General features: G+C 39.1%; 2 protein-coding genes across 2 annotated transcripts in view; one reads left to right on the forward strand and one right to left on the reverse strand.

Moving 5' to 3' along the window:
- Positions 1-17,666, forward strand: part of LOC106087900 (reticulocalbin-2) — a 125,618-nt gene that overhangs the window by 54,201 nt on the left and 53,751 nt on the right. The gene's annotated exons all lie outside the window — the stretch shown is intronic.
- On the reverse strand, positions 2,524-11,311 carry LOC106087889 (nuclear factor NF-kappa-B p110 subunit-like). The gene is made up of 2 exons (XM_059367055.1): positions 11,254-11,311; positions 2,524-3,230 (listed from the first exon to the last, which is right to left on the reverse strand). Exons 1-2 carry the CDS (start codon positions 11,309-11,311, stop codon positions 2,524-2,526), a joined length of 765 nt encoding a protein of 254 aa, XP_059223038.1.

Raw genomic sequence — 17,666 nt, forward strand, 5'->3', positions numbered from 1 at the left:
ATTTTGAGCCCCTGGAAGCCATAACTTTTGTCCGATTTGGCTGAATTTTTGAACTTAGTGTTCTATAACGATTCCCAGTGCCAAGTGCGGTCCATCGGTCTATAAACTGATATAGCTCCCATATAAACCAATCTCTCAGTTACCCTTGTTGGGTCCATAGAAGCTTTAATTTTTGACTGGTTTGTCAGAAATTTGATATGTAGCGTTAAATTATGCCCTTCAACTTAACTTATGTTGTGTAAATTTTTGCAGAATCCATGGTGGTGGGTTCCCATGATTCGGCCATAAAAGATCATTTTATGTCGCCGTTTGCCGCTCTTTTCAATGGTTTCCTTTACCTGATCCAAAACCAATATTTGTTCAACATTTAAGAGCTTATTTACTGGATTTATATCCAAGTTAAAGTATAATGGAAATACGCTGTGGTTGTAGCCACATTTTCATGTGGAGGTGGCGATCCTCGTCAAGTTTCTGTAGGTGAGCGAGCTAATTCCGGTCTTTAGACCGCTGTGGGAATAGGGTGGCCATTGTTTATTAAAAGGTGCCGCCTAGTCATATCGAGCATCATAAACACTCAGTATTTGTGCAAGGTGCCGCCTAGTCATATCGAGCATCATAAACACTCAGTATTTGTGCAAGAACCAGTGTCGCCTGGTCTCGTACTGAGCCTCTCCGCTCCACACCGCTGCTTGTCCGCGACTGCCGTTGCAGCTACTCCGTCATTTCACTATACGCAATCTGCGAACGTGTCCGGTAGCTTGTAGCTAAGCTTCACTTGACAGCAATGAACACCACACAGATGTTCCAGCCTGTATGTTGCTCACAGCTATCCCGTGCCTGAAATATGGAAATACGTAGCGAGTGATTCCGTTTTTCTTCTTTTATTACCCGCCAGTTTTATTATACCCTACACCATCACTGTGGTACGGGGTATTATAACTTATAACTTTGTGCATTTGTTTTCAACGCTTAGAAGAAGAAGGGCTAGGGCCATTGATAAGTATACCGATCAGCTTAGAATCAGTTCCTGTTTCGATTTAGTTATGTCCGTCTGTCTGTCTATATATTCTTGTGATTGAGTCACAGGTCGCATTAATTGTCCGATTGTCATGAAATTTTGCACAATTCTCTTTTTTGGACCAGGACGAACGCTATTGATTTTGAAAATCGGTTCAAATTTAGATATTGCTCCCATATATATCTTTCATCTGATATGGCCTTTTAAGGCTGTAGAAGTCACAATTTTGATCCGATCTTTACAAAATATGGCATGAGGTGCTTTATTAGACGTCTCCATATGTGTGCAAAATTTCATAAAAATCAGTCCAGATTTAGATATAGCTCCCATATATAACTTTCATCCGATATGGAATTTTATGGCTATAGCAGCCACAATTTTGGTTGGATCTTTACAACATTTTGAAAGAAGTGTTTTTTTTTAAGCTTCAATACGGTTGCAAAATTTAATTTTAAATCGGTACAGATTCAGATATAGCACTCACATATATCTTTTATCTGATATGGTGTTTTCGGCTGTAGCAGACATAATTTTGATCCGATCTTTACCAAATTTAACTTGAGGTGCTTTATTTGACGTCTTCATATGTGTGCAAAATTTCATAAAAATCGGTTCAAATTTAGATATACCACCCATATATATATTTCATCCAATTTGGACTTAGCAGGCACAATTATGTCCCGATTTCTACAAAATTTAGCGTTAGTTGTTTTTTTTAAAGTCCCAATGCGAATGCAATATTGCATATAAATCGGTCTAGATTAAGATATAGCTACCATATATATCTTTTATCCGATATGGTGTTTTAAGGCTGTAGAAGCGACAATTTTAGTCCGATCTTAACAAAATGTAGTTCGAGGTATTTTATTTGACGTCTTAATACATGTGCAAAATTTCATAAAATTCGTTTAGATTTATTGTAGATATTGGTCCCCGCTATAAATTTCATTCGAAATAGACTTAAGCCTGTAGGGAACACAGTTTAGCATGAGACGTTTTATTTGACGTTCCCATGCGTGGTATCCAAATTAAAGTCTAGGTGGTGTAGGGTATTATATAGTCGCCTCCACTCGACTTTTGCCTTTCCTAACTGGTTTTGTTCTTTGCTTTAAAATCTTTTCAACTATTCTTCCGAAGTACGGGGCTATGTTTTTTTTCTTATTTTTATGCACACGCACATCGCAGGCTGCATTTGATTTGCCTCCATTTTTTCTGACATCAAGAATTATTGATTTGTGGGGTTTTTAACCATGGTGAATCCTGCAAACACCAACACATCTGTATAAACAAACAAATGAATAATTTGAACACAAAAAGAAATTTATTTTGTTTTTTGTTGTTAATGCAAATTTGTCAACTGACAATCATAATCAACCCATGAGTTTGCTGATCTGTGGCCTAAATCTTTAAGATTTGGACAAATATTGGGTTGAAAGAAAGTAAAATTTTTTTCAGTGTAATATAGATGAATAACAACTATAGTTAAATTTTTTGTTATATCAATGTTATGTAGCTTTCTGCTCAATATCATCTACTTCTTGAGAGATATCGGTTAAAGCTTTATCACTTTTCATTTTCTCCACATCGCTCAGAATTCTTTGCAAATCTTCTCTTTCTTCAAAAGGCAATGACCCAGCATAATTTGCCACATGTATACTTTTCGGCACTGACATGACAATTACCGTTTGCATTTCATAGTCCTGATTGTCAACAGCCAAATGTAGCAGAGATTTTCCACTACCCAATACCTCCATTTCCAAAACGTTTATATTGTTTCTATTGCAAAATTGTAAGAGCTCTTTTACGATGTGTATTTTACGTTGCAACACAGCCTGATGCACAATAGTTTGTCCTATGTTATTGTAGGGTTTAAACATTCCTTTAAGATTTTCTATTAGCTCTGGATTGCTCTCCTGTCGCAGCAGTTGTAAAAATTGTTGTATGCACTTGCCAGCTTTTAATTGTATGGCCAAATGAAGAGGTGTACGTCCATCATAGTCCTGTTTGGCTGGATTGCAACCCAGTCGAATAAGGGGTATGATAGCTTGATATCTGTTATATTTGCAACAAGTATGTAGAAGATTTTGTCGAAGACTATTTTCACTTAAAATAATGTTGTCGTGGTGTGTTGGGTCATTTAGATAAGCAGAAAATTGTCGAGGGTTTTCAGCTAGAGCTTCATGATAATCAGGCGATGATTGATTTAAGTACACTGAAAACCAAAAAAAAAAAAAAAAAACAATAGTTTACATGTGAAAAATATTGTAAAACAAGTAAAAGCGTGCCAAGTTCGGCCGGGCCGAATCTTATATACCATCCACCATGGATCGCATTTGTCGAGTTCTTTTCGCGGCATCTCTTCTTAGGCAAAACAGGATATAAGGAAAGATTTGCTCTGCTATTAGAGCGATATCAATATATGGTCCGGTTTGGACCACAATTAAATTATATGTTGGAGACCCGTGTAAAATGTCAGCCAATTCGAATAAGAATTGCGCCCTTTGGGGGCTCAAGAAGTAAAATAGAGAGTTCGATTTATATGGGAGCTGTATCGGGCTATAGACCGATTCAGACCATAATGCACAAACGTATGTTGATGGCCATGAGAGAATCTGTCGTACAAAATTTCAGTCAAATCGGATAATAATTGCGCCCTCTAGAGGCTCAAGAAGTCAAGATCCAAGATCGGTTTATATGACAGCTATATCGGGTTATGAACCGATTTAAACCATGCTTGACACAGTTGTTGGATATCATGACAAAACACGTTTCATTGAAATCGGATAAGAATTGCGCACTCTAGAGGCTCAAGAAGTCAAGACCCAAGATCGGTTTATATGGCAGCTATATCAAAACCATGGACCGATATGGCCCATTTAGAATACCAACCGACCTACACTAATAAGAAGTATTTGTGCAAAATTTCAAGCGGCTAGCTTTACTCCTTCGGAAGTTAGCGTGCTTTCGACAGACAGACGGACGGACATGGCTAGATCGACATAAAATGTCGCGACGATCAAGATTATATATACTTTATGGGGTCTCAGACGAATATTTCGAGTGGAGGCAAATGCTAATTTGCCCATAAACATTCCACTAAGGAGCAGGAGCAGACTACTCACATATCAATGAGTGGTGTCCGATTCAAGTTTAAACTCAAGTTGATAGCCGACTCCGAACGGCGTGGTGTAGTACGACACCTCTTTGAAGAGAAGTTTTTACATGACATAGTACCTCACAAATATTGCCAGCATTAGGAGCGGATGGCCACCGCTGAAAAATATTTCTTATATCCACCACCATAGGATGGGGGTGTACTAATATAGTCATTCCGTTTGTACCGCCTCGAAATATTCGCCTAAGATCCCATAAAATATATATTGGGTTGCCCAAAATGTAATTGCGGATTTTTTATATAGTCGGCGTTGACAAATTTTTTCAACGGCTTGTGACTCTGTAATTGCATTCTTTCTTCTGTCAGTTATCAGCTGTTACTTTTAGCTTGCTTTAGAAAAAAAGTGTAAAAAAAGTATATTTGATTAAAGCTCATTCTAAGATTTATTAAAAATGCATGTACTTTCTTTTAAAAAATCCGCAATTACTTTTTGGGCAACCCAATATATACTTGATCGTCTCGACTATCTAGCCATGTCCGTCCGTCCGTCTGTCGAAATCACGATAGCGGTCGAATGCGTAAAGCTATTCGCTTGAAATTTTGCACAAATACTTAATATTGATGTAAGTCGTTGGGGATGGCGAATGTGCCATATCGGTTCAGATTTTGATATGGCTTCCATATAAACCGATCTCCCGATTTGATTTCTTGAGCCCCTGGAAGCCGCAATTTTTGTCCAATTTGGCTGATATTGCATGCGGCGTTCTGTTACGACTTCCAACAACTATGCCAAATACAGTCTAAATCAGTCTATAACCTGATATAGCTATCATATAAACCGGTCTCTCGAGTAACCTTGTTCGGTTCCTAGCTGGTTTGACAGAAGTTTGTTGTGTAGAAGAAAATTATGTTCTTCAATTAAATTTATTTTGTATAAATTTTTAGCAGAATCCATGGTGGTGGGTTCTCACGATTCGGCCGGCCGAACTTAGCACGCTTTTACTTGTTTTCTGATGTTCTCGCCAGGATTGCAGCCCGGCATTTAGCGTCATAGCCGGTTATTTTAACCACTGCGCTACGGGGGCCATGCAAAAATTTCTTGAAATTTTTTAAATATGCAAATAAAATTTAATGCTTTTATTATTATTTAACTCAGTGTATAACAGTTTTCAGAAACTGTTATAAAATTTTGGTTCCTAATTTGAATAAAGGAAAAACTATGTTCTGAAGGTTTTTATAGAGCATATAGCACATTGATTTGACATGTTAAAGTTATGCCATACCCTATGTATAACTATTGAAATTAAAGTATAACAGTTTTGTACAGACAAATGAAATAATGAAATAACTGCTATACGAGTTCTTTTATTAGACCCACCACCTAAGGCATTCCATTTGCTGCACATCGAAATATACATTTCTGTGTATGGGTCTGTTGTAAATCACGAAATTTGGCTTAGATCGGTTTTTTTTCCATACCCAGCTTAAGTTTTTTTAATGGGCCATATCAGACAATATCTGGATATTGCTGCCATATAGACCGATCTGCCGATTTAGGGTCTTAAGGGTATAAAAGCCGCATTTATTACCCGATTTCGGTTAAATTTGAAATAGTGAGTTGGTTAAAGCTTCCCTTTTTCCGACCTTATATGGTCTAGATTGGACAATATTTAGATATAACTGCCATATGGAGCAATCTGCCGATTAATGGTCTTAAATCCATAAAAGTAACATTTATTACCCGATTTCGCTGAAATTTGAAACAGTGAGTTGTTTAAAGACTCCCTTCATCCGAACTTAATAAGGTTCAGATCGGCCTATATTTAGATATACTTGTCATATAGGCCGATCTGCCTATTGGGGGTCTTAAACCCATAAAAACCGCTATTACCCGCTTTTATTACCCGATTTCGCTTAAAATTTAAATAATGAGTTGCTTAAAGGCTCCCTTCATTCATTTCTAATATGGTTGAAATCGAACCATATTTAGATATAGCTTCCATTTAGACCGATCATAAAAGGCACATTTATAACCCGCTTTCGCTTAAATTTGAAACAGTGATTTGTTTAAAAGCTTCCTTTTATCCGTCCCGAATATGCTCCAAATATCATTACCATTCCTCCACACACCCATGATTCCTGGATAAATACCACGTCAAATCCCCCAGCCATCAGGAGGACCGTTAGTGCCGCCGAAGCGGTCTTACAATGGTGGAGATTTATCTGTAGAAACCGGAACATAGTCAGGATTCAGAACTTCCACCACTATTGTGTTAGCCTCGTCTTCTGACTCCACCTGGAGTTCATCGTCACAAGATTCATTAGAACTTGTCATGATGAGCTTCCGTACGCATCCAGGGACGCATCCACTCTTCCTCAGAACACTGGGCACTTGCGGTGTGGACGATTTCTCATTAGATTCTTCACTAACTGCTGCTGTCGAAGTACTTTCTGAGTTCCGTGCTTTCCCGCTTGCGCGCACTCTGAGCCCAGTCCAACTTTGTGACCCACCCACACTGGGCTTGTCGGGTCCGGACAGCCGGAGGTTAGTACGAATACTGCATGTCTCCGATCACCATCAGCCTCATCCAATCTACCAATCTTCCAGTCGGTGGTTGAAAGATTGGGTTTACATTCCCTTAGTCTTCCAAATATCGCTTCAGGATCTGAGGGAATCCTTGGTATCCAAGCATGCGCCATTGGTTGGGAAGGAATATCACCAATCTTTTTTAGCGCACAACGATACATTTCAATTGAGCGTTGATCGCCGAATGCAATTAGTCTGTATCGGCCTCGATACCAGCCTGCATCGTCACAAACTGGAGAAGACCCGGTAAATTCCGCAAGGACATCGGAGTATACTAATGACAGTCCATTGATTATCTCACTCCAATTATTCCTAGGTATGCAGGCCTGTTCTTTTTCCTTGTCGACAAATGACATCACCAAATTGTCCCTAGTGACATTAGCAAAGGTTCTTGGACCATCTCACTGTTGTTCGCCCTATTTCTTTTAGGCATGGGATGCCCTCCAGGTGACCGCAGCCTTTTGGCTGACTGCGGTGCAGTTTTCGAATCTAGACGTGTAGTCTTTGGATTAACCTGTGCAGCGAATTCCCGAGCCCAATTTAGGGAATCTCTCTACCTATCAGTGAGAGTCTTAGGATCATTCGCACCAAGCCTCTTAATAAGCCTGAGGGCGATGCGTATTCTATTATTCCAACCTCTTAAAGAGGTTGACCTATGCAAATTATAGGCGTGCGAAGAAGGAATTTGTTCGGCCTTGTCCTTTAGACTCGAACCTGATGTCTTCGTTAAAAGACCCTGCTGACCAGTCGTCTATCGGCTAGTGGAGCCTGGAGCAGCCGCTCCACTATTCGAGGTTTTGTTACTTGTATACATTTTGAAAAATTTTGTTATACCCTACACCATACCCAAGGGGTATTCGAATTTCATCATTCTGTTTGTAACTCCTCGAAATATTAGTCTGAGACCCCACAAAGTATATATATTCTTCGTCGTCATGACATTTTATGTCGATCTACCCTTTCCGTCCGTCTGTCTGTCGAAGGCACGGTAATTTTCGAAGGAGTAAAGCTAGCGCTTGAAATTTTGCACAGATACTTCTTATAAGTGTAGGTCGGTGGGGATTGTAAATAGGCCATATTGGTCCATCTTTTAATATAGCTGCCATTTAAACCGATCTGGGATCTTGACTTTTTGGGCCTATTTGGCTGAAATTTTGTACATCGGCTTCTCCAAAGACTTTCAACATAAGTGTCAAATATGGTCTGAATCGGTCCATAGTTTGATGCAGCTCCCATATAAACCGAACTCCCTTTTTTACTCTTGATCCCCTAAAGGGCGCAATTCTAATGCGAATTGGCTGAAATTTTACACAATGACTTCTACTATGGTCTCCAACATTCATTTCAATTATGGTTTTCTTATAAGTTGCGACATTACTGGTGAATTTCATAGAAATCGGTTCAGATTTAGGTATTGCTCTCATATATATGTCCATCCGATTTTGAGAAATATTGCAATAAAGTGCTCATTTGTTAAGCGATATCTCTCGAAATTTGGCTGGAAGGACTTTTTTATTACTCTCGACATTATTGGTGTATTTCATAGAAATCTGTTCAGATTTGGATATAGCTGCCATATATGCTGTATCGCGCATTTATTGACCAATCTTGCCAAAATTTTGCACCAAGCTTTCCTCGACGACTTCCACAATATCTGAGAAGTTTGCTTGAATTCGATATAGCTCCCATACATGTTCATCCGATTTTGAGAAATATTGCAATAAAGTGCTATATCTCTCGAAATTTGGCTGGAAGGACTTTTTTATTACTCTCGACATTACTGGTATGGTATATCATAGAAATCTGTTCAGATTTGGATATAGCTGCCATATATGCTGTATCGCCCGATTATCACTCCAAGAGCCGCTGCAAGCTCATTTATTGACCAATCTTGCCAAAATTTTGCACCAAGCTTTCCTCGGCGACTTCCACAATATCTGAGAAGTTTGCTCGATTCAATTTAGATATAGCTCCCTTATATATGTTCGTCAGATTCTGGGTAATTTGCAATAATGTTGTCATTTGTCAACCGTAGTTATTACACTTTGAACATATTTGCTTGAAATTTAATAGGGATTGTTTAAAATCCATCTGGAAACATCCCCCGAGGTCCAGCAAAATTGTTTCAGAATTAGATATAGCTCCTACTTTGTACATTCAGGGTAGGTGTAGGGTATTATACAGTCGGCAGTCCCTGGAACTCATATCATTCTCCCATATCATGTTTTTTGGTATTACCAATTGGTTAGAACACAAAAAACTCAATCCTTAAAAGTTTTCCCAAAAAACCTACACTCTCGAATAATCAAAATCGAAATTTCGATTTAGGTTTTGGCTTGGGTAAAAATTTGTTCTATGGTTGCCCAAAAAGTAATTGCGGATTTTTTAAAAAAAAGTAAATGCATTTTTAATAAAACTTAGAATGAAATTTAATCAAATATATAATTGCCATTTTGTTCGATAACCTTTTGCCATCTTCCTGGCAAATTTAGTATTCCACGCTTATAGAACTTCTGGCCTTTATCTGAAAAAAACTGAACCAAGTGCGATTTTATAGCCTCATCATTGCCGAAAGTTTTACCATTTAAGGAGTTCTGCAAAGATCGAAATAAATGGAATTCTAATGGTGCAAGGTCAGGGCTATATGGTGGATGCATCAAAAGCTCCCAGCCTAGTTCACTCAGTTTTTGGCGAGTGACCAAAGATATGTGCGGTCTAGCGTTGTCCTGGTGGAATATGACACCTTTACGATTGACCAATTCTGGTCGCTTCTCCTTGATGGCTGTATTCAATTTGTCCAATTGTTGACAGTAAACATCCGAATTAATCGTTTGGTTCCTTGGAAGCAGCTCAAAATATACCACACCCTTCCAATCCCACCAAACAGACAGCATAACCTTCTTTTGGTGGATATCAGCCTTTGAAGTGGCTTGGACCATGATCGTTTTCGACTAACGTTGCCGTAAACAATCCATTTTTCATCTCCAGTTATGATTCGTTTTAAAAACGGATCGAATTCATTGCGTTTAAGGTGCATGTCACAAGCGTTGATTCGGTTTGTTAAATGAATTTCTTTCAATACATGTGGTACCCAAATATCAAGCTTTTTCACCAGTCCAAGACTTTTTATGTGATAATGAACGGTTGATTTTGGTATATTTAACTTCTCTCCTATCTCACGCTCAGTTACATGACGATCCAATTCGATTAATGCTTTGATTTGGTCATCATCAACTTCATTTGGCCGATCTGAACGTGGCTCATCTTTAAGTGAAAAATCTCCCGAACGGAATTTGCGAAACCAATTTTGACACTGTCGTCCTTTTAAGGTTTTATCACCATACACATCTCGTAATTTTTTAGCAACCTGCTCCGCGTTTTTTCCTTTACGGAAATAATAAAGTACAATAATATATGGCGAAAATGCTCCTTTGTGGGCTCCATATTAAAATTGACGCCAAACAAACAAATGTAAACAAAATTTCGCGCACTTTTTTTCTGAAGCCAGCTAAAAGTAACAGCTGATAACTGACAGAAAGCTGATAACTGACAGAACAGAGTCACAAGCCGTTGAAAAAATTTGTCAACGCCAACTATATGAAAAATCCGCAATTAATTACACTTTTTGGGCAACCCTAGATTACTATTTTGACAACTGGGGTGGGTTTCTTTGTTGTAACTTGTTGCTTTATTTTTTAATGAAGAAGAGACTATTTGAGTTTTTTATACCCACCACCATAGGATAGGGGTTATATTCAGTTAGTCATTCCGTTTGCAACACTTCGAAATATCCATTTCTGACCCTACTAAGTATATATATTTCGGATCGTCGTAAAATTCTAAGACGTATTAACGATGTCCTTGTGTCTGTCCGTCCGTCTGTTTACAAGAACTCACTGTTTTCGGCGAAATAAAGCTTTATTGCGCTTAGACCCTTTTCGGCAGATCGGTCTATATAGCAGTTATATCTAAATATGGTCTGATTTGGCCCGTTCAACAATTTAACCTGCATATAGCAAAAGCACCTATCTGTGCCAAATTTCAGCTCAACATTTAAATTTTTGAGGGCTGTAGAGTGTTTGCAACAGCGGACGGACAGGTCTTAATCCCATAAAAGTCGGATTTGTTGCCTGATTTTGCTGAAACTGTTACTTGTATTATAATTCTCGGGATGTGAGTTAAATATGATCAAGATCAGACCCTATTCAGATATAACTATGGATATATTGGATTGCCCAAAAAGTAATTGCGGATTTTTTAAAAGAAAGTAAATGCATTTTTAATAAAACTTAGAATGAACTTTAATCACATATACTTTTTTTACACTTTTTTTCTAAAGCAAGCTAAAAGTAACAGCTGATAACTGACAGAAGAAAGAATGCAATTACAGAGTCACAAGCCGTTGAAAAAATTTGTCAACGCCGACTATATGAAAAATCCGCAATTACTTTTTGGGCAATCCATGCCCGAACTTAGCACGCGTTTACTTGTTTAAACTCATTCATTCATTTGCTTTACACTCAGTTTACTTACTATTAATTATCTCATACATGGTTTTGTATGGTCTTAGCACACGTTTATGCTTTTCCATTGTTGAAGGGTGCAATCTGTTTGTAGACAAACGAGCGGTATTATTATACTGACTTGTTATCGCTGACCATGTGGTACATACTTCCATAATTTTAGGGAAATACCCTTTAGGCTGGCGATAATTTTCGCCTATTACTGATGGAATTTTAATTGAATTGTTTTTGTTTTTATATCCACCACCGTAGGATAGGGGGTATATTCATTTAGTCATTCCGTTTGCAACACATCGAAATATCAATTTCCGACAAAGTATATATATTTCGGATCGTCGTAAAATTTTAAGACGATTTAACGATGTCCGTGTGTCTATCCGTCTGTCCTTCTGTCCGTCCGTCTGTTGTAATTACTCTACAGGCTTCAAAAATTGAGATATTGAGCTGCAAATTGACACAGATACGTCTGTGCACGCTGGTTAAGTTCTTGAACGGGCCAAATCGGACCATATTTGGATATAGCTGCTGTATTGACCGATTTTCCGATAAAGGGTCTAATGTCTATAAATGTTTTATTTTTCATAAGATTTCGCTGAAATTTTAAACTGTGAGTAGTTTTAGGGCTCCCAATATCTGACCCAAATATGGTCCATATCGGACTATATTTAGATACTAGCTGACCCGGGCCCGCACCGCTGCGTCTTCGTTTACTTTATATGGAACAAAAGTTTCCTTGGAATATTTATTTTCGAAGATCTTTTAGTGAAATACCATGCTAACTTGACTAAGAGTTTAACAATATAAGTGCCTTTATCTGAATAACATATGATCTCTATTGGTCTTCGAATTTAAGTTTGGATGTAAGGTGTACTCCATTCTTAAAATACTTCATTTCAGCCCGATATTCTCATGATGTCTGATTTAGTGGTGTTTTCGGAGGTGAGGTGGTCCCCCAGATACTTGGCCCCGAAAAAATATCAGCATCGTGCTTTTCTCTCAAATACCATTTATTTAAACCCCATATTGCCATTGGCTTAAGAGGAGTTTACAGGATGAGGCGTCCCCCAAACACATGGCCCCAAAATAGGTTATCAAATTAGTTTTCTTATCTCAAATACCTTTCATTTGAGCCACATATTGGCAAGGTCGAACAATTTTTTCACTTTGGCGGTGTTTTGGGAAAGGGGTGATGCCCTAAATACATGGTCCTACATTTGGATATCAAATTCGTATTCTACTTCCAAATACCTTTATATGAGCCCCATATTGCGATGGTCAGTAAAAAATTTCTGTTGCCAGAAAATTGGTCCCGAAAATGGGTATCAATTCTTGTTCTACCTCCCAATACCTTTCATTTAAGCTCCACATTGACATGGTCGGTAAATATGCCCGATTAAGGGGTGTTTTGGGGATTGGGGTAGTCCCCCAAACACTAAGCGCGGAAAATATATCAGCAACGTGCTCTATTCTCATATCTATATATCATTTATTTGAACCCCATATTGCCATTACCCTCAAAATTGGATATCAAATTCGTTTTCTAATCTCATTTAAACTCCATATTGCAAAAGTGAGCAAATATGTCCGGTTTGGGGCATTGGCCCTAAAAACTATGAATATTTAGCTACACTCTCTTTATGACCCAAATTGTCTTGGTGAGCAAATACGTCCTATTTGGGGGTTGTTATGATGGTGGGACGTCCGCTAGACAGTTGGCCCCTAATGTCGATATCAGATACGTGGTCTACTCCCACTTGCCTTTAATTTGAGCCCCATATTTCCATAGTCGGCAAAAATTACCGGCTTGGGGGGTGTTTTGGGGGATGGGCGGTCACTCATTGAGATGGCCTTGAAAATATATATCGGATTCGTGTTCCACTTTAAAAACCCTCTTATTTGAGCATCATATTGCAATAGTCCGACAATACTTACTATTTGGGTGGTGTTGTGGGGGTGGCGTGGCCCCATAGACAATTTTCCCGAATATTGATATTAAAGTCATGCTTTACTCCCAAAGACCTTTCATTTGAGCCCTATATTCCCATGGTCAGTAAATAAGTGCAGTTTGAGGGGTGTTTTGGGGAAGGGGTGGACCGCCAGAAACGTGGTTCCACATTTGGATATCAGATTCGTATTCTACATTCAAATACCTTTTATTTAAGCACCATATTCCCATGGTCAGTAAATAAGTCAAGTTTGGGGGTTGTTTTGGGGAAGGGGTGGACCCCCAGAAACGTGGTCCCACATTTGGATATCAGATTCGTATTCTACTTGCATATACCTTTCATTTAAGTCCCATATTGCCATGGTCGGTAAATATGTCTGATTTAGGGGTTTTTTGGGGCTTGGGGTGGTCCCCCTAGCACTTGGTCCGACAATTGGATATCAGATACGTTTTCTTATTCTAAATACCCTTCATTTGAGTCCCATATTGTCGTGATTGGCCTAAATATATGTTTGGTAGGTTTTAGGGTGGGGCAGCCCCCCCTAGATACCCCATCCGAAATTTGGATACCAAAATTTTTATTTTTAGGGTACTATATGAGATCACACAAAATTTTGCTTAAATCGCACCACCCATCTCCGAGATCAGGCGTTTCTGAAAATTAAGGTAAGGGGGAGGGTCCGCCCCCCTTCAGATATCAAAAAATGTAGTACCCTATTTTCACCACGGGGTCATTATGCACCATCTGTGAAAATTTCAAGAAAATCGGTTCAGCCGTTTCTGAGTCTATAAGGAACACACACACATACAAACAAACAAACACAAATTGTCATATAGACCGATATGCCGATAAAGGGTCTGAAGCCCATAAAAGGTTTATTAATTACCTGTTTTCGCTGAAATTTGAAACAGAGGGTTATCTTAAGCTAATATGGATCAAATCAGACTATATTTAGGTATAGCTGTCATATAGACTGATCTCCAGATAAAGGGTCTAAAGCCCATAAAAGCTTTATTTTTTAACCGATTTCGATGAAATTTAAAACATTGAGTAGTTTTACGCCTTCTAACGTAGGACCCAAATGTGGTTCAGATCAGACAATATTTAGATATAGCTGCAATAAAAGGTCTGAAGCTCGTAAAACCTTTATTTATTACCCGATTTTGTTGAAATTTGAAATACAAAATTCAACAGTGGCTTATATTTATTAGCCCACTCAATATCCGTGTCGAATTTGGGTGCATAAGCCATCCAATTTTCACTCGATTGTGCCGAAAGGGGGTTTTCATATATACCCGAGGTGGTGGGTATCCAAAGTTCGGCCCGGCCGAATTTAATGCCTTTTTACTTGTTTTTATTATCATTGTTATTTGTGTAATCGTAAGTACTTAATCGGGTTTCAAATGTAAAACAAGAACATAGTATAAGAACCGTACTTGTTGTGCCGTACAAGTGATAGAAACATATCGCAACGAAAATTTCAGCCAAATTGAGTAAAAATTGCGTCCTCTAAAAGCTCAAGAATTATAATCGGGAGATCGGTTTATATGGCAGCTATATAAGGTTATGGAGTGTTTTAGACCATACTTAGCACAGTTGTTGGAAGTCATAACAAAACACCTCATGCAAAATTTCAGCCGAATCGGATAAGAATTGCGCCCTCTAGAAGCTCAAGAATTATAATGGGGAGATCGGTTTATATGGCAGCTATATCAGGTTATGGACTGACTTAGCACAGTTATGACTTTCAACATAACAAAATACCTCATGCAATATTTCGGCCGAATCGGATAGAATTGCGCCTTTGGTCCTGATAGTATTTTGTTCATTTTATCAGACGGAAGAACTGACATCTGTTAAATCAGGAACAAAGTATATAATCAATCAAAAGCACCCCTACCTACCGAAAGTGGCCTAGGTATAAATCCATGCAAGACATAAATATTTCTTTTCAGCAGGAGATACAAGTTGCCTACAGCGGAACCTGTCTCCTTGGGTGGAGAGAATGTTCCATATACAGAAAGCGCAAAATACCTGGGTGTTTTGCTGGCTAGGAAATTTTACTTAAAATCCAACTTTTTGGAAAGTGCGGGAAAGGCCACTCTTGTCCTATACACCTGCAAGAGAGTCATTGGCAAAAGTTGGGTGTTTAGACCGAGTGTAATGCATTGCGTATATGCTGCAGTTGTTAGACCTATAATGATATATGGTATTATAGTCTGGTGGACGGCGCTTCAAAAGTCCACATATTGCTCAATACTTAACCGCATCCAAAGGATGGTTTGTTTCTGCATCACAGCCGCGCTGAGGACGACACCATCTGATGCACTGCAGCGACCACTGCCGTGAGGTTAAGGGGGGCTTTCTCATTGGTCATGTGGCGGCTACGGACACTGTGTTATCCTTAATACAATATCCGATGTTCCAGGTAGTGTGTATTACACCCTTCCACTACTCCTGATAGAATCGATTGGAGTTACGATATCCCTGGTAACAGAAGTTACATAGACTTCTATACGGATGGTTCCAAACTAAACGACCAGGTGGGCTTTGAGGTGTACTCTAAAGATCTAGAACTGGTCATATCGAAATGGTTACCCGACCTCTGCAGTGTATATCAAGAACATATCCTTGCAATTAAGGAAGTGGTGGAATGGCTAAGATATAATGTCATTACGACGATTGGCATAAATATCTTCTCAGGCAGCCAGGCAGCCATTAAATCCCTGAAGAACATATTTCTGAACACAAAAACCATCCTCGACTGTCGCAGATCTCTCAACGAGATGTCTGAACAGTTCAAATCTCAGCTGTTCTGGGTGCCGAGCCACAGAGATATCCCAGGGAATTGTAAAGCGGATGAGCTTGCGAGACTAGGAAGCACCCTACATCTGTGTATATGACTCTAGCGAGTTGTAAGCTAAGTTTTCAGGACCAGGCCCGAAGGACAACGTATGAAAGATGGTCACAAAGAGGGGGCTGTGAGCATTCCAAATCTATGTGGCCTAATCTAGACTTGCACAGGTCTACCGCTTTGCTGTCATTGGCTTGATCAGATGTATCGGTCATTGTGTCCGTCATGACAGGTCACTGTATAATCGGAAAACATGCTGACAGACTGAAGGTTGCCAGCAACGACTTTTGCAGAAGCTGTAAGGACATCGAAGAAAAAGAGACTACAGAACACTTTCTGTTTGTGTGCCCGCATTAGCAGTCAAAAGGAGTTCCACTTTAGGTTTTCATTTCTTTGAGAACCTGTCTGATTTAGTGGATGTGAACATTCGCAAGTTATTGGGCTTTTTTACAGCGATGAACCATCCAGTTCAACGGTAGGAACTGGAAGGCATCTTCCTTCTTCAAATCCTATGATCTGTTTATATGGGGGCTATATCTTTTTATGGACCGATTCGGATCATACTTGTCATGGATGCTGAAAGTCACAATTAAAGTCTTTGTTTCAAATTTCAGCCAAATCGGATGAAAGTTGAGGCTTCTAAGAGCACAAGAAGTCAAATCCGGGAATCGGTTTATATGGGGGCTATATCTGTTTATAGACCGATTCGGATTATACTTGACATGGATGTTGGATGTCATAACTCAAGTCTTTGTTTCAAATTTCAGCCAAATCGGATGCAATTTGAGGCTTCTAAGGGGTGAAGAAGTTAAATCTGGGGATCGGTTTATATGGGGGCTATATCCAAATCTGAACCGATATGGCCCATTTGCAAGTCACATCGACCTACAATAATAAGAAGTATGTGTGCAAAATTTCAAGCGGCTAACTTTACGCGTTCGACGGCAATCGTGATTTCGACTGACGGACGGACGAACATGGCTAGAGGCGATCCAGTATATATATATGTATATATATACTATATGGGGATTTAGATCATTATTTCGAGATGTTACAAACGGAATGACTAGATTAGTAAATCCCCATCCTATGGTGGTGGGCATAAAAAATGTGCGTCGATTTGGCTGAAATTTTGCTTTGTTTTGTTATGACTTCCAACAACTGTGCCAAGTACCCATATAAACCGATCTTCCGATTTGACTTCTTGAGCCCTTACAAGCCGGAATTGTTGTCCGATTTGGCTGATATTTTGAATGTGGTGTTCCATTATGACTTCCAACAACTGTGTTCGAATGCGGTCCGAATCGGTCTATAAACTGATATAGCTCCCATATAAACCGATCTCCCGATTTGACTTCTTGAGCCTCTGGAAGCCCCATTTTTTTTGTCAGATTTGGCTGAAATTTGGCATGTGGTATTTCGTTATAACTTCCTTCCATCTTCCGATTTGACTTCTTGAGCCCTTACAAGTCGCAATTGTTGTCCGATTTGGCTGATATTTTGAATGTGGTGTTCCATTATGACTTCCAACAACTGTGTTCGAATGCGGTCCTAATTGGTCTATAACCCGATATAGTTCCCACATAAACCGATCTCCCGATTAGACTTTTTGAGCCCTTACAA

This window comes from Stomoxys calcitrans, chromosome 4 (assembly GCF_963082655.1).
Source record: "Stomoxys calcitrans chromosome 4, idStoCalc2.1, whole genome shotgun sequence".
NCBI classification, from domain to species: domain Eukaryota; kingdom Metazoa; phylum Arthropoda; class Insecta; order Diptera; family Muscidae; genus Stomoxys; species Stomoxys calcitrans.

Excerpts from the sequence above, each read along its gene's own strand:
- LOC106087889 (XM_059367055.1), bottom strand. The coding sequence starts at position 11,311 with ATGGAAAAGCATAAACGTGTGCTAAGACCATACAAAACCATGTATGAG. Across the intron at positions 3,231-11,253 it reads CATGTATGAGATAATTAATA|TGTACTTAAATCAATCATCG; the intron begins GTAAGTAAACTG and ends TTTGGTTTTCAG.